At 58.9% G+C, this 16463-nt stretch overlaps 2 protein-coding genes across 3 annotated transcripts in view; one reads left to right on the top strand and one right to left on the bottom strand.

The window, feature by feature from the left end:
- Positions 1-16463, bottom strand: part of MACROD1 (mono-ADP ribosylhydrolase 1) — a 151809-nt gene that overhangs the window by 94593 nt on the left and 40753 nt on the right. The window lies entirely within an intron of this gene.
- FLRT1 (fibronectin leucine rich transmembrane protein 1) overlaps positions 1-16463 on the top strand; it is an 85106-nt gene that overhangs the window by 61646 nt on the left and 6997 nt on the right. The window contains exons 2-3 of the mRNA XM_043870683.1: positions 2889-3796; positions 13187-16123. Of these exons, the coding sequence (XP_043726618.1) occupies positions 13225-15240 (2016 nt within the window). The 5' untranslated portion in view covers positions 2889-3796; positions 13187-13224 and the 3' untranslated portion in view covers positions 15241-16123. The remainder of the gene's footprint in view (positions 1-2888; positions 3797-13186; positions 16124-16463) is intronic.

The following is a 16463-nucleotide window of genomic DNA, read 5'->3' as shown; positions in this document are numbered from 1 at the left end:
TCAAGTTCCTGGCTGTCATGCAAGTCATACAGACTTAGACAAGTTCCCCCCTTCTCAGCGTCACTGCATCTGCACAGTGGGGATGGTCCTCCCTGCCCCGCCAGCTGTGCTGGGTTGGCCCCAGGCTCAGGGGAGACGGTAAAGCAGAAATGACCTGGAAAAGGATAAGGGACATTGTCCCCTTGTAAACGGTGTATAGGTACAAGCAGATGGATCTGGCCAAGATGCAGAGAGTGCTGTAGAGATGTGGGATCATGCACTTGGCTTTCTTTCCCCCTTTCATATTTCTTTTACTACAGTTATGATGTTGTTATTTATAACAAAAACTAAAATGGTGTAAGCATCTCAAGTACTTGTCAATGAAGCTTTTATTGTATTGACCCAAAAAATGGTTCTTTGGCACCGGAATGCAAGGACCAGACCTATGGGAAGGAGAGACGGCCGAGGCGAGGAGGGTGAGCAGAGGCTGTCGTGTGATCAAAGTACCCACAGTTGGCCAAGGGGTGGGCTCCTGCTTACTGAGGCCCCGAGACCGTGCAGATTCACTGTGTCCTTGGTCGGCTTGACTGGCCGCATGGAAGTCCACGTACACCTGCTGACCTGGCTTGCACTGCGTGTGCTAGGTTTCCTCGATCAGCAGCGTGCCCACTGGGGACTGCACAGCCTGATGGGAGGTGTACGCCAGGAGGCCTCGTTTAGGATGTATTCCTGGGCCCAGCGCATGCAGGTGGCTGCAATCACCGTTACCATGCACCACACATGGAAACAAAGCTCTCTCACCGTGCAAGCACCGCGTCCAGGCTGCCCTCTGCACACACCCTCCCTGACCCTCGAGAGGCACCCATCACCCGGAAGCACTCAAGGAGCCCATATCCTCAGTGGGGCCTGGGCCAGGCATTGCTGCTCGGCTCCCAGGAGGACCACACACAGGGACAGGGGAGGCAGGGAGAAGGGACCCCAAATGCACGGGGCTGGACAGGCCCGCTGAGAGCCTTGCTTGGGCTCTTGATTTTCTCAGTGAGAAAGTGAGCAGTTGGCTGGGTGCATTTATTAAGGACCTACTGTGTGCAAGGCACTGACTCAGGCGCTAGGAGATCAGCTGCCGATGAGCAGATGTGGTCTCTTCCTTGAACCAGGAAGATAATTCCTTGCAAGACATGATGTCATTGCCATCATGGTTTGTTCAACCCCGTAGGCAGAGAGGAGGTGAGGGGTGATGGTGGACGGACTCTTGCAGAAAGGGGAGCAGCATGAAGAGAGGCGGGGGCCAGCTCAGGGAGTTAGGGGAGGTGGCGTGGTGGAGGCCAGGGGGCCAGGCCTTGGAGGGCCTTGGAGGCTGCCATGGCAGTGTTGCCTTTATCCCGAGGGCTCTGGGAAGGGTCTGAGCCGGCCGAACATAGCTGCCTTCCTGGGTTCGTAATTTCGAGAGCAGAGCTCTGTCGTGGGGGGATCAGCCGGCCATGGCTGGCTGGAGGCTCTGGGTCCAGAGGACGCTGTCACCACCCTCTCTAAATATGGAGGCCCAGCCACCTCTGCTCCCACCCCCCAGGTAGAAAACAATTTCCTCACCCCATCCAGGGAGGCGGATGACCTCATTGGACTCTTTCCATCTCTCGCTTTCATAGAGAAATTACAATTTATAATTGGATGAAATCACGCGGGTGTAATAGCAATAAGAGCCAGGCTGGAGCCCAGCAGTCACCCCTTACGTGGGGACTTTGTCCTCACCTTCCCTCCTGTCCAGCCCCCACCCGACCCCTTGCCAGAGGGCTGCCCCCCACCTGCCTGCTCACACCGCGAGTATTTACCAGATCCTGGCCATCGGGGGTGATGTCCCGTGGGTTCTTAAACCTCGCTGTTTCCTAACCCTCCTTGCTCTTGGGGAAGCTTGTCCCACGGCCTCTCCACTTCTCCCGTCCACCCATCAGCCTCTGCCCGCCCTCCACCTGGCCAGCACCTGCCCCTCTTCCATACGGAGTCCCTGCCAGGTGGGGTGCCTGGTGAGTGCCCCCCAGTCTGGGCTCTAGACATGCACCCCAAATATCCTGGTTTTCATCTGCGACAGCCCCAGACAACACGCGTTTCTCAAATCAGCCACCTTTGGCCCTACAAAGGCAAGTGCCCAGATGCAGCCGAGCCCATCTGGATCCGATTTCAAACCAGAGCTAGCGCTCTCAGATGTGTAATAAAAGCCCTCTTCCAAAGAGGGGCTCCTGCAGGGGGAATACGGACACCGGGGCAGCGTGGGCCTTCAGCACGCCACGCTAATGAGAGGCGATCCGGTCAGCTCGGGGTCGTTTGGGATCTGGGGGAGCAGCCGGCCCTGCCCCCAGTTCTCCGTGGAAGGGGAAGGCGGCCACGGAGGGCAGCTGGGTGTGCAGCACGGAGCCCGGCCTCAGAGGGAGGCCAGGAGGCCGGCTCTTCTGGTTCCGTGACGCTCCCGCTTTCCACGGCGGGGAAAGGCAGCGCTTGTTCTGGAAGCCGAGGCCCTGAAGGCCCAGTTGGATCCTCTGAATGACATTTAGCAAGAGGAGCAGGTGCTGGGGGAAGCGGAGCCAGCGCTGGGCCAGGCGGGCAGCCCCTGCATGGCCAGGAGCTCACGGAACCTCATTTTTTCTCTTCCTAGTCCTCCCACCCCCGCTCCCCCCAGGAAAAGGGAAAGCCAGGGAACTGCCAGGAAGGGTGCTCTGCGCGGCCAGCTGTTTGTTATCTGGGTTTGAAAAGAGAAGGGAGATGGCAGAGAATAATCCCAGCCTTCTCCCGGATCACAGATCACGGGAAGGTGGCGTTCAAGAAAACAGGCTCCGGAGGGCTGGGGGGAGCGGCGGCCTGTCCCTGTGCATTTCCCATTTTCCCTGGGCTTAATCACGTGCATTGTCTTTTGGCAGGTGAGGAGGCAGGGAGTGGGTGAGGAGGACTCCCTGGTGGACATCTGAGAAGGGGCTGAAAGCAGGAATAACCCGTCCCCGCACCTCCCAAGCAAGGAAACCTTTCTACAAACAGGAGCGGCCAAGCAGGACTGAGTGGCCCCCCGGCCCCCAACCAAACCTCTTCCCAGAGAGGGGGCATGTGAGGCCTGACAGCTCAGTGGCGCATATGAGCAGCTGCAGCCCCGCGGTGAACATCTGAACTCCTCAGCGGGGTAACGGACCCCCTCCTCCCCCCCGGAGACACAGCCTGAGTGGCAGCAACACCGATCCTTTGGAGAGTGGCTCCCTCTCAGCTCTGTCACGCAAGAACGCTCTCTGCACCACAGCCCATTCTGCCAAGTGACTTAAAGGGATTAAAAAAAAAAAACTTGGTTAAGAAAAAGGGGTAAAAGCCACGCAGAAGCCTTTCAGAAGAGGTGGCGGCCAACAGACAAAAGGGCGAAAGTTGAAAGGGGGCAGCGAGGCCACCCTCCCTGGGACGGGCGCCGGGCCCTAGGGCATGCCTGGGGAGCAGGGGCCCGGAACACCCTCAGGCCGCGCACGGGAGCCCCGGGACTGCGGGGGGCGCCCCCGCAGGCCCCTCACTCGAGCCCCTCACTCCAGGAGGAGAAGCCGGCAGTGTCCGCGGCCTGGGGTGTAACGAGACGCCGCTCCCGACCCGCGGCCACATCTGAATGTGAGGAGCCCGGCAGAGCGAAGCTCCTCCCTGAGCCCCGGGCGCCCCCCCAGTGCCACCCAACACCCCAGGTCTGTGATCCGCACCCTGGGTGCCAAGGCTGGTGAGCTAGGATGTAAGCGTGGCCCAGGCCCACCTTGACGGAAACGCAGCATCCAGGGCGGCGGGCTCCCAGGCTGCAGCAAAGGAGGTAAGGCGGGTGCAGATGGGCTCCGGGGGCCCAGGAAGGCCCAGGGGCTCCTTGTGCCCGGAGAGGGCACCAGATGGCCGGGGCCTGTCCTCTTCGGGCTGGGTCGGGGGTCTGCAGCTCCACCCCACCCACCCCACACGTGCAGCTGAAGCAACTCGTGGCACCTGCTTGCCGGGGCAGCGGTCATTGGCTCGCTGGTGGCCCCTGTGCTGCTGGGTTCTGCCCCAGGGCAGGTGGGTCCAGGGTGTAAGGCAGTGACCTTTCCTGGAGTGAACTCCTGCCCCTGGGGAGAGGCCTCGCTATGAGCCCTTCTGAGTTCTGATCAGAGGGGGTGGCCGTGAGGCCTTGGAGAGGCAGGGGTTTTGGTGACCTAGCCGCTGGCCATGGCACCTGCTGCCCTCCAACTGGAGAGGGTCCCCAAGTCCCCTCCATCCAGGCCTTGCCCTGCCCTGGCCAAGAGGACCCAGGGTGGGGTTGACCCAGGGTCCTGCACCTGCTGACCCTTAGGCATCCTCTGCTCTGGCCTCTAGTTTGAGTCCTTTTCTTGGTGAGAGAGGCTTGACGTGGCCCAGAGACAGGAGTAAGTGCCCTAAGGTCACACAGCAGATGGTGAGCATTGCTCCCTGGCGGCCCCAGTTTGGCCGGGAAGCATAGGGGGCGGGGCCTACTCCTTCTGGCTTCTCAGAGGCCCGGGGGGTGGGTTCTTGCCTCACCAAACACAAATCCCAGGCAACCTCTCTCAGCGGCAGCACCCTGGGCAGGGCAGGGAAGCCCCAATTCATTACCAAGATGGAAAATGACACTTCCCCGCACTCTTCCCCAGGAGAGGGGCTGATTCATGACCGCGCCGGGGCCGGGGACATTCGTCAGCGCCGCCCCGTGCGCACGCCGTCTGCGGGGGCATTAATAGCCGTGTTATTAGCCACCAGCGTGAAAGATGCCCTGCGGATCGGCTATTTGCTGTTATTTATTATAAAGGCACGCCAGCCCGGCAGCAGGGCGCGAGGCGTCGTGAGCTCGCTGGAGCCTGAGCTCGGCCCCTGCCCAGCCGGCCTCCTGTCCCCCATCACGACTCACTGCCCCATCACTGGTCCCTATTCACCTCCCATCCCCTAGGAGAGACCAGGGGGTAGTTCCTGGGGCCTAGGCCAAGCCAGAGGCGGGCAGCAGCAGGCCTGCACCCCATCTCCTCTGAGCTGGGCTCCGCCTCTGCTGAGCTTTGCTCCATCCCATGACAGGACAGCAAAGACCAACCTACTGGGCTGTGGGGCCAGACAGAGGTTGGTTGGAGCTGGGAGCAGTGTGACCTTGGGGATGTCCCTTCCCCTCCCTGAGCGTGCTCTCCTTTGTGCAGTGAGGCCACGGGCTCCACAGGGCTGTGACCAGCTGGAGGGAAGAGTAGTTTGTGCAAGGCTTTGCCAGCTACTGCTACCCATGGGCCTGATCCCAGAGGGCTAGAGGGGTAGCCCTAGTGCGGAAGGCAGCCCCCATTAGGCCCTGCTTGAGTTGGACACTGTCCACCATCATCCATTCCATGCGAACACAATGGGCTTGAGAGTTCCATGTCCGAGCCAGAGGTTTATAGGCAAGGGAGAAGGCTTGCTAGAGGGTTCTCTCTGCCCTGGAGCCACCCCTCCTCCTCTCTGGGACTCAGTTTTTCCAAGGTTCTCTACCTCCCCGAATCCAGAGTCCTGAGGGTGAGTTCTACCCTTGTGTATATCTGTAGGCGTTGGGCGGGGGCCATCTCTAAGAAAGTGGGGCCAGCCTCTATACCTGAAAGCAAACCTGCAGCCGGACAGGCCCAGGGTGGCCACCTCATGTCAGAGGAGACGGGAGGACACATCCAGGGATTTTTCCCTAGGCTTGCCTCTTCGGCCTAGGGTGGCCGCACTGGGCGGCTGAAAGGGGCAGGTAAGACACCTGGGAAAGGAGGCCCTGAGATTGTGTCCAGCTCTTCCACCACCTGCTGCACAACTGGACCAGTCCCTTTGCCCCTCTGGGCGGCTGTGGTGAGGGTGTGCTAAGTCACTTCCGTCGTGTCCACCTCTTTGTGACCCTATAGACTGCAGCCCACCAGGCTCCTCTGTCCATGGGATTCTCTAGGAAAGAATACTGGAGTGAGTTGCCATGCCCTCCTCCAGGGAATCTTCCTGTCCCAGGGATGGAGCCCGCGTCTCTTATGTCTCCTGCATTGGCAGGCGGGTTCTTTACCCCTCGTTCCACCTGGGAAGCTGGGGTGAGAGCATCTGTCCATTATTACCTCCCAGGGTTGGGGGGCTGACAGCGGGCTAGCCTCTCCCATCTCTCCCACTGCCCTATCCTGCATTTCAGATTCTGGGGCTTCCCTTTGGCATCCCCATTCATTCATTGAACAGGTGTTTATGATCACTCCAGCACCAGGCTGTATACTCACTAGGCCAATGGACAAGATGGAACGTATCCTGACTTAGGAATTTACGCCATAGTGGGAGGGGTTGATGGTCTACTTGTAACAAACGAGTGGGGCAGGGGAGGGATCTCCTTGAGAACAGGGCCTACATGTGGGGGATCCCACCCACCTCCTAGGGGAGGCCCCATCCCCACCCAAGCCTCTGCCTTATTATCAGTAAACATCACCCTTCCCAGTCTTCCCAGGTCATCCAGCTCCTTTCCCGGCCCCTGGCTGCCAGGATCCCAGTGGCTGCTGAGAAACCCAGCAGTGCAGACCTAGGGCCCCTGCCCTGTTCCCTGGGCTGCCCCTCACCTCCCAGGAGGACAGGCTTCAGGCCCCTTTCCTACCTTCTAAAAATCCCCTGACCTTTCCTTTTTTCCTTCCCCAAGGAATTATGCCTCAGTCTAAGCGGTTTTGCTAAAAATGCACACAGACAGACAGAAATATTAGGTGCAGGAACATCTTATTAAATAATGCAGAGAAAGAAAGAAACAAAATTACACGTGTCTCCTTTCATCCCCCACCCCCTCCTGGCCCTGAATAGTTTAATATCGAACACTGTTATCAATATAATTAACCTCCTAAGACACAATTTTAAAGTCTTGTTTTTTAAAGCGGTTTGTATTCTCTGAAGTTCAGGACTCCGCGCCGCCCCGCACCGCCCCGTCGGCCCACGCGGCGAGGTGAACTCGAGGTACATTTTGAGTGAATTTGCATACCTGTCGGTAATCACCGTCAGTGATAACAACTGATGCATAATGCATGCAGCATGAAATTAGAAAAATAATTAACTTTAGGTTTTAAAAGAATCCCACCCCTTCCCCCCACGCATTACAGGTTCTCAGCTGGCACCGTTAGCCGAGGTCAGGGGCAAAGTTGTGCCATGCAGGGTCGGAAGGGCCTGGAGGTCGTGGCTTCCAGCCCCCTGCCTGAAGAAGGGGCCTCAGGTGGGCCTAGACCGGCCTGAGCAGGAGCGGCCCTGGTGCTCTTTGTGCACAAGGGTGGGCTTGGAAAAGTCCCAAGTTCCCCTTCTGCCCACAGTTCACGTGTCCTCGATCCACAGTAGGCCCTCTGGTTCAGTAGTTTATCCTCACAAGAACCCAGGGCAGTTTATGGTCCCATTTTACAGATGAAGGCCTGAGACCCAAGGCCTGTGGGTCCTGACTGAGCCCAGGCAGGGCCTCCTCAGGGAGAGGGCGGCCCCCCTGCCTCTAGGCCCTCCTTCCTTCATGATGCTTGCAGCTGAGCCCGGGGGCGGGGGGGTGGGGAGAAAAATGCAGGATCCCTCGTTAATTTATACTAAGGTTTGCTGAGGACACATCACAGGTATGGGGGTGACGCTGCTCTGGTAGGGAGCCTCCCCGGTGGGGAGGTCACTGCTTCCTGCAGGGCAGGGGTCCTTCTGGAGCAGAGAAACTGCTTACACCCCTAGTCTGCCCTGCCCACCTCCCCCTGCCTCGGGCCCTGCTCTGCCAGTAAGGACCCGAGGGCCTGGCAAGGTTTAGGGAAAACATGGTGAATTATTCTTGCTGAAGGGAGGGGCTGGGAGGGGGCACGTGAAGGGGGAAGGCGAGGGGCTTCCTTCTGTCTGAGCTGTGGCCCCCTTGCCTCCCACCCCAGGGTCTGCCCTCCATCTCTCTGAAGCTCAGCCAAGATTGGAGGCAACCACCCTAAGTAGTCATAGGAGGACTGTGGGGTCCCTCCCAGGGCCAGGATGGGGTGGCTCTTCTTTCCAAACCTTCCAGGCCTGTGCCGGGCCCTCCACACAAGCCCTCCCTTGTCATCTTCCTAGAGGGCGGGGTTCTCAGCAACCCGAGGCCCATAGAGCATTGCTGCAGATCACACAGCTGAGGTCCAAGGTCAGATTGAGATTGCAACCTGGCCCTGGTGTCCCCTCCAGGTCTCTTGTCCACACACCTCCTTCTTGGGGTCAGGGCCACCTGGAACTCTCTGGTTCCTGAAGTAGGGAGGGAGACTGAGCCTGGCACTGTGGCAGACCCAGCCTCAGGATGTGCCCACGTGGACTGCCTTCACTGGTGAATAGGAAAGAAGGCCAGGCTGGGAGGCAGGGGGATTCCTATCCAGAGTTACCGCTCCCGCCTGGGACCCCCAGCTCCCTCCAGAAATGACCCCCACCGCTGCTCAGCACCTGAATGTGCTCATGTCTAACTGTGCCCCCTGTCAGAAGCCCGGGTGCCATCTCCCATCCAGCATGCCAGGGCCTGTACCGGGCCTGGGGGCCCGCAGCTCCCCTGCCCACACGCTGCCTTCACGCTGTGTCCCCAGGAAGACCCCCTAGAGGGCCCTGGGCCTCTGGCAGCCCCTGTTTCATGAGGTTTGGGAAAGACAACAGGGCAGAGCACCAAGAGCCAGGGGTCTCCACCCGGGAGGCGCCTCCATCCACGTGGCAGGAGTTTAGAGATGTTACTCTGCACCACCAGTCACGTGGGTGTGGGAGGCAGGGCCAGACACAACTCAGGGGAGGCTTCACGGAGCGGGTGTCCAAGCCGAGGCCTGGGCACGGGGGTGAGTGGCAGCTGACCTGGCGAGGCCTGAGTGGGGGAGGTGTGCTGGTGTTTAAGAAGCAGGAACAGCACGTGCAAAGGCCCAGAGGCAGCACAAGGGGGAGAGAGCAGGCTTGGGGTCAGCGCTTCCGCTCCAGCTTGCGGGGTGGGGAGGCAGGGCTGAGGCTGCACAGTGTGAGTCTGGGAGACCCAGCATCACGGCAGCGGACAGGAAGCCTGTGTCAGGAAGCAGCTTGGCCTACCTGCTCCCAGTCGACCTTGGAGCACGGCAGGGGCAGGGGACTGAAGAAGGGGCCTCTGGATCGCAGAGGAAAGAGACAGACCGTTGACACAGAGGCTACACCAGTGTGCCTGGGGCAGGCAGAGAATTATTGTTGTTGTTCAGTCGCTAGGTGGTGTCTGAACAACAGCTGCCACCCCACGGACTGCGGCATGCCAGGCTTCCCTGTCTCTCACCATCTCCCGGAGTTTGCTCACACTCTTGGCAGCTTTTAAACTTCAGGCATCGGGACACACAGGCTGCACGTCCGAGGGGGTACTTTGCAAGTACTGCCTCACTGAATGCTCAGTAATGAGCCCCCTGTAAGAGGAACCTGACCCCATTTATAGATGTGGAAGCTGAAGCTCATAGAGGGCAGGTAACTTGCTCAAGATCTCACAGCCTGCAAGTGGCAGAGGCAGCACTCGAGCCGAGGTTTCTCTGTCCGGGACGGCAGGCGCTGGCAACTGATGGGAGGATGCTGAGAATGAAGCCCCAGGTCACCCCTGGGCTAGCGGAGGCCTGGATACCCCAAGTCGGAGCCGTCCCACTGCTCCCCTCCCCCACCTCCATTGCACGCCAAGGATCCTGCTGTCAGTCATGGGGCTGGCAGGTTGTAACTCACACCACGCTGAAGTCTGCGAGATTCTCGCAATGATGACAAGTGACCCCCGTAAAAGATGGGCGATCTCCCGGGTTTAATTTGATGGCCACATAAACCGTCAGACACAGTACAGGGGAAGAAAAAGTCCTCGTGGCACCTGGGCGATTAAAGGGCTCCTCGGGCAAGGCATCTTCCTCCCCGCCCCAGGTCTCACCGTGCCTTCCTGGAGCCAGAGGGCTCAGCATCGGGAGGCCTTGGGGGAAGGGGGCGGCTGGGGAGATTCAGCCAAGATGGATGAGGCCTGAAGACAGGGGAACAGAAAGGCCTTGGGTCCCTGCCTCCCAAATGCTTCTTGGTTATCCATCAGACATCTCTGAAAGGTGCAATTTAGACTCTATTATGATGCTGGGGCCTCTGGAGGCTGAGGGCTGTGGCCATGAGCTGAGTGGGCAGGGGAACTGATGTTCATGCCAGAGAAAGCGGTCTGGCCTTGGCTTTGGCCTTAACAAGTCTGCTCCCTGCTCAGGGCACTGGTCCGGAATCCCTGAGTGCCAGGGCCACCAGCATTCCTGAGTGCCAGAACTCAGCAGCTGACAGGTCAGGGAGGGTGCGCAGCCGCTGGCCAGATGCTGGGGACCTGGGTTCAGACTGACCGCTGAGACTGAGGCAAGGTGGCCTTGAGCGGGCCTGAGCCTTCCCGTCCCCAGCACCTGCCTTGGACCTGTCTCTTAAGACAACTTCCAGGCTCCATGACCTTCACGGCTCTGGCCCCATGCCGAGAAGGGGACAGAGGTGCAGCTGGAAACCTGGGCTGGCCGTGACTTTGGATGGGTCCCTCACTTCTCTGGGCCTCAGCCTGTCTGCTCAGCTGTAAAGCGGGACCAAGGACTTTTGTGTATGTGACAGGTGGGCGCGGGTCCAAACACGTGCCTGTGAGGGGTCAGGCAGGGCCTGGGTTAGCCCTGTCCAAACTCACCGAGGGCCGAGAGCACAGACCACCTGCAAATGTCTGGGGCAGGGGCGTGAGTGTGGTCAGGACCCACAGACCAGGGGCAACCTCCACAGGAGCATCAAGAGTGAGCAGGCAAATGTCCTCAGCCCCTCAGGCCAGTGGGGCGACATGGAAGAGGCCCAGAGCCTCAGTCAGTCTCGCCAGTCCCCCTTCCGCCCTCAGGACCTCATCCCCTTCCGACTCCACGCGCAGACCTCAGGCACCCTCCCCCACCCTCACGTGCTTCCAGCCGGGTGTCCTCGGCGGGCCCTCACCTTGCCCTGGGTCCACCTCATGGACAAAGCTTCATTCCGCTAGCAGGCCCTGAGTGGAGTTAGTGCATTAGCCTCAGGCAAAGCCCGAGCTCCCTCCAGAAGGCCTGGGAGCTGCCGGCAGCCTAGGCAAAGCCTCTATAATGCAAACAGGGCATGCGTTGAGGGGGCAGCAGCGAGCGGGGCAGAGGCATTCCAGCCTTTCTCAGCACTTCGGCCGGCTCCGGCTCCCTCTGTCCTTGGGTGGTCACAGGTGCCAAGTCACACCAGGCCTACACAGCCCACAGTCTCTGCCCTTGAGTCCTGAAATTCAGTGGGGGACCTTAAAACACTGGTCACCGTAGATCCTGACCTGCAGCCCACAGAGACTGGCACCAGGTGGAGCGCCACAAGCCAAGTGGTTAGGATCCTGCCCTAGGCCCTTCCTCACCACTCCTCAGGTAGCCCTACTTAACTTACATCTCCAGGCCTCAGTGTTTCCATCTGTTAAATGGGAATAACCAGGGCCCTGACCCGACATTTGCTGGGAAGACTAAATGACTTAAATATTCATACAATTCTAGATGAGCTTTATTATAGTGTGAGCCACCCTCCAACTAGAATAGAATCTCAAGTGGCTAGAACAGGGGTTGGCACATAGTAGGTGCTCAGTAAAGGTATGTTGAATGGCTGGATGGACAGATACATGGCTGGCTGGCTGAGGGGGTGGGTGGATGGATGGATAGGTGAGTGGTAGATAGTGGTAGATGGATGGGTAAATAGATGAGTGGATGGATGGATGTACAGATGGGTACATGGATAGTTATTGTTCAGTCGCTAAGCTGTGTCTGACTCTTTGCGACCCCATGGGCTGCAGCACACCAGGCTTCCCTGCTCTCCACTATATCCCAGAGTTTGCTCAAGAACATGGATAGATGGATGAGTAAATAGGTGGGTGGGTGGATGGATGGACAGATGGATGGACGGAGCAGAGGAAAGCTCTATATGGCATCAGGAAGACCTCACAGAGGCGGAGACATTTGAGCATGGTCCCGAAGGGTGACGTGCAGTTTCCTGGACAGAGAGGAATGGAGAAGAACAGAAGCAAGAAGGATGCGCCGTGGTTGAGAAATGGAGACTCGGGGTCCCTGGGGCGTGGGAGTGAGGTCCACACCGTCTCATTCAGCGAGTGGGTCCTGATCCTGCTCTGCACTCCAGGGCCACCCCAGCCCCCAGGCTGCGGCTTGCTCAGACCGCTCGAGGCCATCATGTCTCACACTGAAAAGCTCCCGTGAACCTGGAGTTATAAAGCAGATCTTTGCTGGCTGCACAAACACACCTTCCCCACTGAGGTTGAAAGATAATTTCTCTTTAATTGATTTTTTACCACCATGAACAGTAAAGTAATATGAGAAAAAAAATCTACACTGCAATTTTTCCATTTGTGAAAACTGAAATTACACCTTGCAGACAGTTCCCTTGGAGTGTGGACCCCTCCCTCCCCTTATTGTGTTTCCTGACTTTAGATGCAAGAAAACAGATATATGTGTTTTTCAAAAGAGCTGAAAGTTTTGTGATTTGGGAAGGGGGCAAAGTGAGGAATAATTTCTCACATTACATGGAACACGGTAGGGAGGGCACCTCTGCTAGAAAGGGATTTCTGTAAATACACAAGAAGGCAGTTCTGTTGACACCCGTTCTTCTGTCTATAAGATGCCCAAGTGACAAACAGGACATGTTGTTTTAACACCAGACGATGAAGCTCCTCACTTTCCCCTGCTCGCCAGTGACGACGCTGGCAGATTCTTTTTGCAGGTTCTAGTGATGCCCCCCTGCCCCCACTTTTGAGCTCACAGGCCTTGCGGAAATAAACTTTCCCTTCAGAGCCTGGTTCTGAGCCAGAGAGGGATGTGGGTTCCCCGTTCCATGAGAAATGGGGGCTCTAAAGCCATCCCACTGACACCAACCGGCCTTTCAGCATCAGCCATAAAGATGGGCTGAGTGTGGGGATCTTGAAAGAAAAGATCAAACCTGCAGCCTGGCTCCCACTAAATTAACCTCGTGCGTGGCCCAGGGTCAGAGTCCAGGAAGGCCAAAGCCAAGGCCACATCTGTCTCCTTCACAGGCAGCATTTTTGAGAGGACATTAGCCAGATGTCCTTAGAGGCTGACCGCAGCCCGAGCGAGCACCTGATATGTAAACTTGGCGTTCAGAAGGGTCGGGGGGCGCGCGCCTCGAGGCCTGACCTCTGCCCTGCAGCCGCGCCTCCAGGGCAGGTTGGGTGGGCATCGGACCCACTCTCACCGCACTTGTCTTGTGCTCCTTGCAGGTCGGTGGGGGGGGGCCCAGCTCCGCCAGCCGTCCACCATGGTGGTGGCACACCCCACCGCCGCCGCCACCGCCACCGTCACGGCCACCGTCGTGATGACCACAGCCACCATGGACCTGCGGGACTGGCTTTTCCTCTGCTACGGGCTCATCGCCTTCCTGACGGAGGTCATCGACAGCACCACGTGCCCCTCCGTGTGCCGCTGCGACAACGGCTTCATCTACTGCAACGACCGGGGGCTCACGTCCATCCCCGCCGACATCCCTGACGACGCCACCACCCTCTACCTGCAGAACAACCAGATCAACAACGCCGGCATCCCCCAGGACCTCAAGACCAAGGTCAACGTGCAGGTCATCTACCTGTACGAGAACGACCTGGACGAGTTCCCCGTCAACCTGCCCCGCTCCCTGCGGGAGCTGCACCTACAGGACAACAACGTGCGCACCATCGCCCGGGACTCGCTGGCCCGCATCCCGCTGCTGGAGAAGCTGCACCTGGACGACAACTCCGTGTCCACCGTCAGCATCGAGGAGGACGCCTTCGCCGACAGCAAGCAGCTCAAGCTGCTCTTCCTGAGCAGGAACCACCTCAGCAGCATTCCCTCGGGGCTGCCCCGCACACTGGAGGAGCTGCGGCTGGACGACAACCGCATCTCCACCATCCCGCTGCACGCCTTCAAGGGCCTCAGCAGCCTGCGGCGCCTGGTGTTGGACGGCAACCTGCTGGCCAACCAGCGCATCGCCGACGACACCTTCAGCCGCCTGCAGAACCTGACCGAGCTCTCGCTGGTGCGCAACTCGCTGGCTGCCCCGCCCCTCAACCTGCCCAGCGCCCGCCTGCAGAAGCTCTACCTGCAGGACAACGCCATCAGCCACGTGCCCTACAACACGCTGGCCAAGATGCGCGAGCTGGAGCGCCTGGACCTGTCCAACAACAACCTGACCACGCTGCCCCGTGGCCTGTTCGACGACCTGGAGAACCTAGCCCAGTTGCTGCTCCGGAACAACCCTTGGTTCTGTGGCTGCAACCTCCTTTGGCTGCGGGACTGGGTGAAGGCGCGGGCGGCCGTGGTCAACGTGCGCGGTCTCATGTGCCAGGGCCCCGAGAAGGTCCGGGGCATGGCCATCAAGGACATCACCAGCGAGATGGACGAGTGCTTCGAGGCGGGAGCTCAGGGTGGCGCGGTCAACGCCGCCGCCAAGACCACGCATGCCAGTGACCACGCCTCTGTCACCACGCCCCAGGGCTCTCTCTTCACCCTCAAGGCCAAGAGGCCGGGGCTGCGCCTCCCTGACTCCAGCCTCGACTACCCCATGGCCACGGGCGATAGCGCCAAGACCCTGGCCATCCACGTGAAGCCCCTGACGGCAGACTCCATCCGCATCACATGGAAGGCCACGCTGCCTGCCTCCTCCTTCCGGCTCAGCTGGCTGCGCCTGGGCCACAGCCCGGCCGTGGGCTCCATCACGGAGACCCTGGTGCAGGGCGACAAGACGGAGTACCTGCTGACGGCCCTGGAGCCCAAGTCCACCTACATCATCTGCATGGTCACCATGGAGACCAGCAACGCCTATGTGGCCGACGAGACGCCTGTGTGCGCCAAGGCAGAGACGGCCGACAGCTCCGGCCCCACCACCACCCTCAACCAGGAGCAGAACGCCGACCCCATGGCGGGCCTGCCCCTGGCGGGCATCATCGGTGGCGCCGTGGCCCTCGTCTTCCTCTTCCTGGTCCTCGGGGCCATCTGCTGGTATGTGAACCGGGCCAGCGAGCTGCTGACCCGGGAGCGGGCCTACAACAGGGGCAGCCGGAAAAAGGACGACTATCTGGAGTCGGGGACCAAGAAGGATAACTCCATCTTGGAGATCCGCGGCCCCGGGCTGCAGATGCTGCCCATCAACCCTTACCGCGCCAAAGAGGAGTACGTGGTCCACACCATCTTCCCCTCCAACGGCAGCAGTCTCTGCAAGGGCACACACACCATCGGCTACGGCACCACACGGGGCTATCGCGACGGGGGCATCCCCGACATAGACTACTCCTACACCTGAGGCAGCGCCCCTCCCCTGCCTCCCGGCGCTGCCACCGCGGGGGGCTGTGACCAGCTGGCTGCCATCCGACGGGAACGAGGCAAAGAAACTCCACGCTGACTTTCCCGGCGGAAAGCAGAGTTTGGGGAGGGTTGACAGTTTTGTAGGACACAACAGTGGGGGAAAAAAAAATTTTTTTTTTTTAAAGAATAGAAGGCAGGAGGGAGGTTTGACGTTGCTGAAGACATAATTTATACCAAATTATGCCAGGTGGGGAGGGAAAGACTAAAAATAATATGGCAGGAAGGGTTGGGTCGGGGCTTTTTTTTTTTTCCCCTGAGCTGGGAAGAGACTACCTGTGCGTCTCACGCTCCGCGCAGGGCCATCACAGAGGAGCCGTTTCAGAAGCCGCCAGGCACGAAGCCCTTCACACAGCCCTCGCGGCCGGCTGCTCACTGGAGACGACATGATGGAAGGTTTTCGGGCTTCTCACAAAGGAGAGGGGAAGAAAAGGATATTTTGCTGTGGAGATATTGTCCCGAAATCTCTTCCCTGGCTCCTTCCATGCCATTTTCCCTTACAGATGGGCAGAAAAGAGTGCGTCTTTCACGGCACTCTTTGGACCACGGTGTAGTCGATTAAAAAGCAAACTTCCTTTTTCCTATACTGGAGCCCTCCTCAGTTCCATGCAGCATAGGATCGCGGGAGCGCCATGGAAGCTGTGGCTCTCCCCAGCCACCTGGAGGTGCGTCTCTCGACCCGTCTATCTTGATGGGGTGTCTCTATATACAGATGGGTAGACAGAGCCACGTATTCAGTCCTTACAGTTCTGCTTGGGTCAGTTCGTGCAATGTCCTGAGACAATAGAGTCGCGAAGATGTTGCTTTCTCCTAGAAACCACTGAGTAAGTAGACTGTGCTGGGGACGGGAGCGGGGTGGGGGACAGTGCCGTTCCTAAAGGCAGAGGCATGTCTGTCCTGGCCGGGTGGCTGCGGAGACCCTGGGCAAGGGGTGTTTTCAGCTCAGTCCTATCTCAGGGTGGCCGAGGCTGGGCTGAGCTCCTTTCTGATGTCGAGAAGAGCTTTCTTTGACCGCCAGCGTCCTCATCTCTCTCCCCCTACACCTCCGATGCAGGCATATCAAGAGCTACTTTGTGTTCAATGTGCTTCCTCCAAGACAGGTAATTGGTGCAGGGACTTTTTTTTTTTTTTTAAATATCAGCTGATTAGACCTAATGGTTTCCA

Source organism: Cervus elaphus, chromosome 2 (genome assembly GCF_910594005.1).
Source record: "Cervus elaphus chromosome 2, mCerEla1.1, whole genome shotgun sequence".
Taxonomy (NCBI): Eukaryota; Metazoa; Chordata; class Mammalia; order Artiodactyla; family Cervidae; genus Cervus; species Cervus elaphus.
The sequence above is the reverse complement of the archived record's forward strand: the minus strand, read 5'-3'. Positions and strand labels throughout refer to the sequence as shown.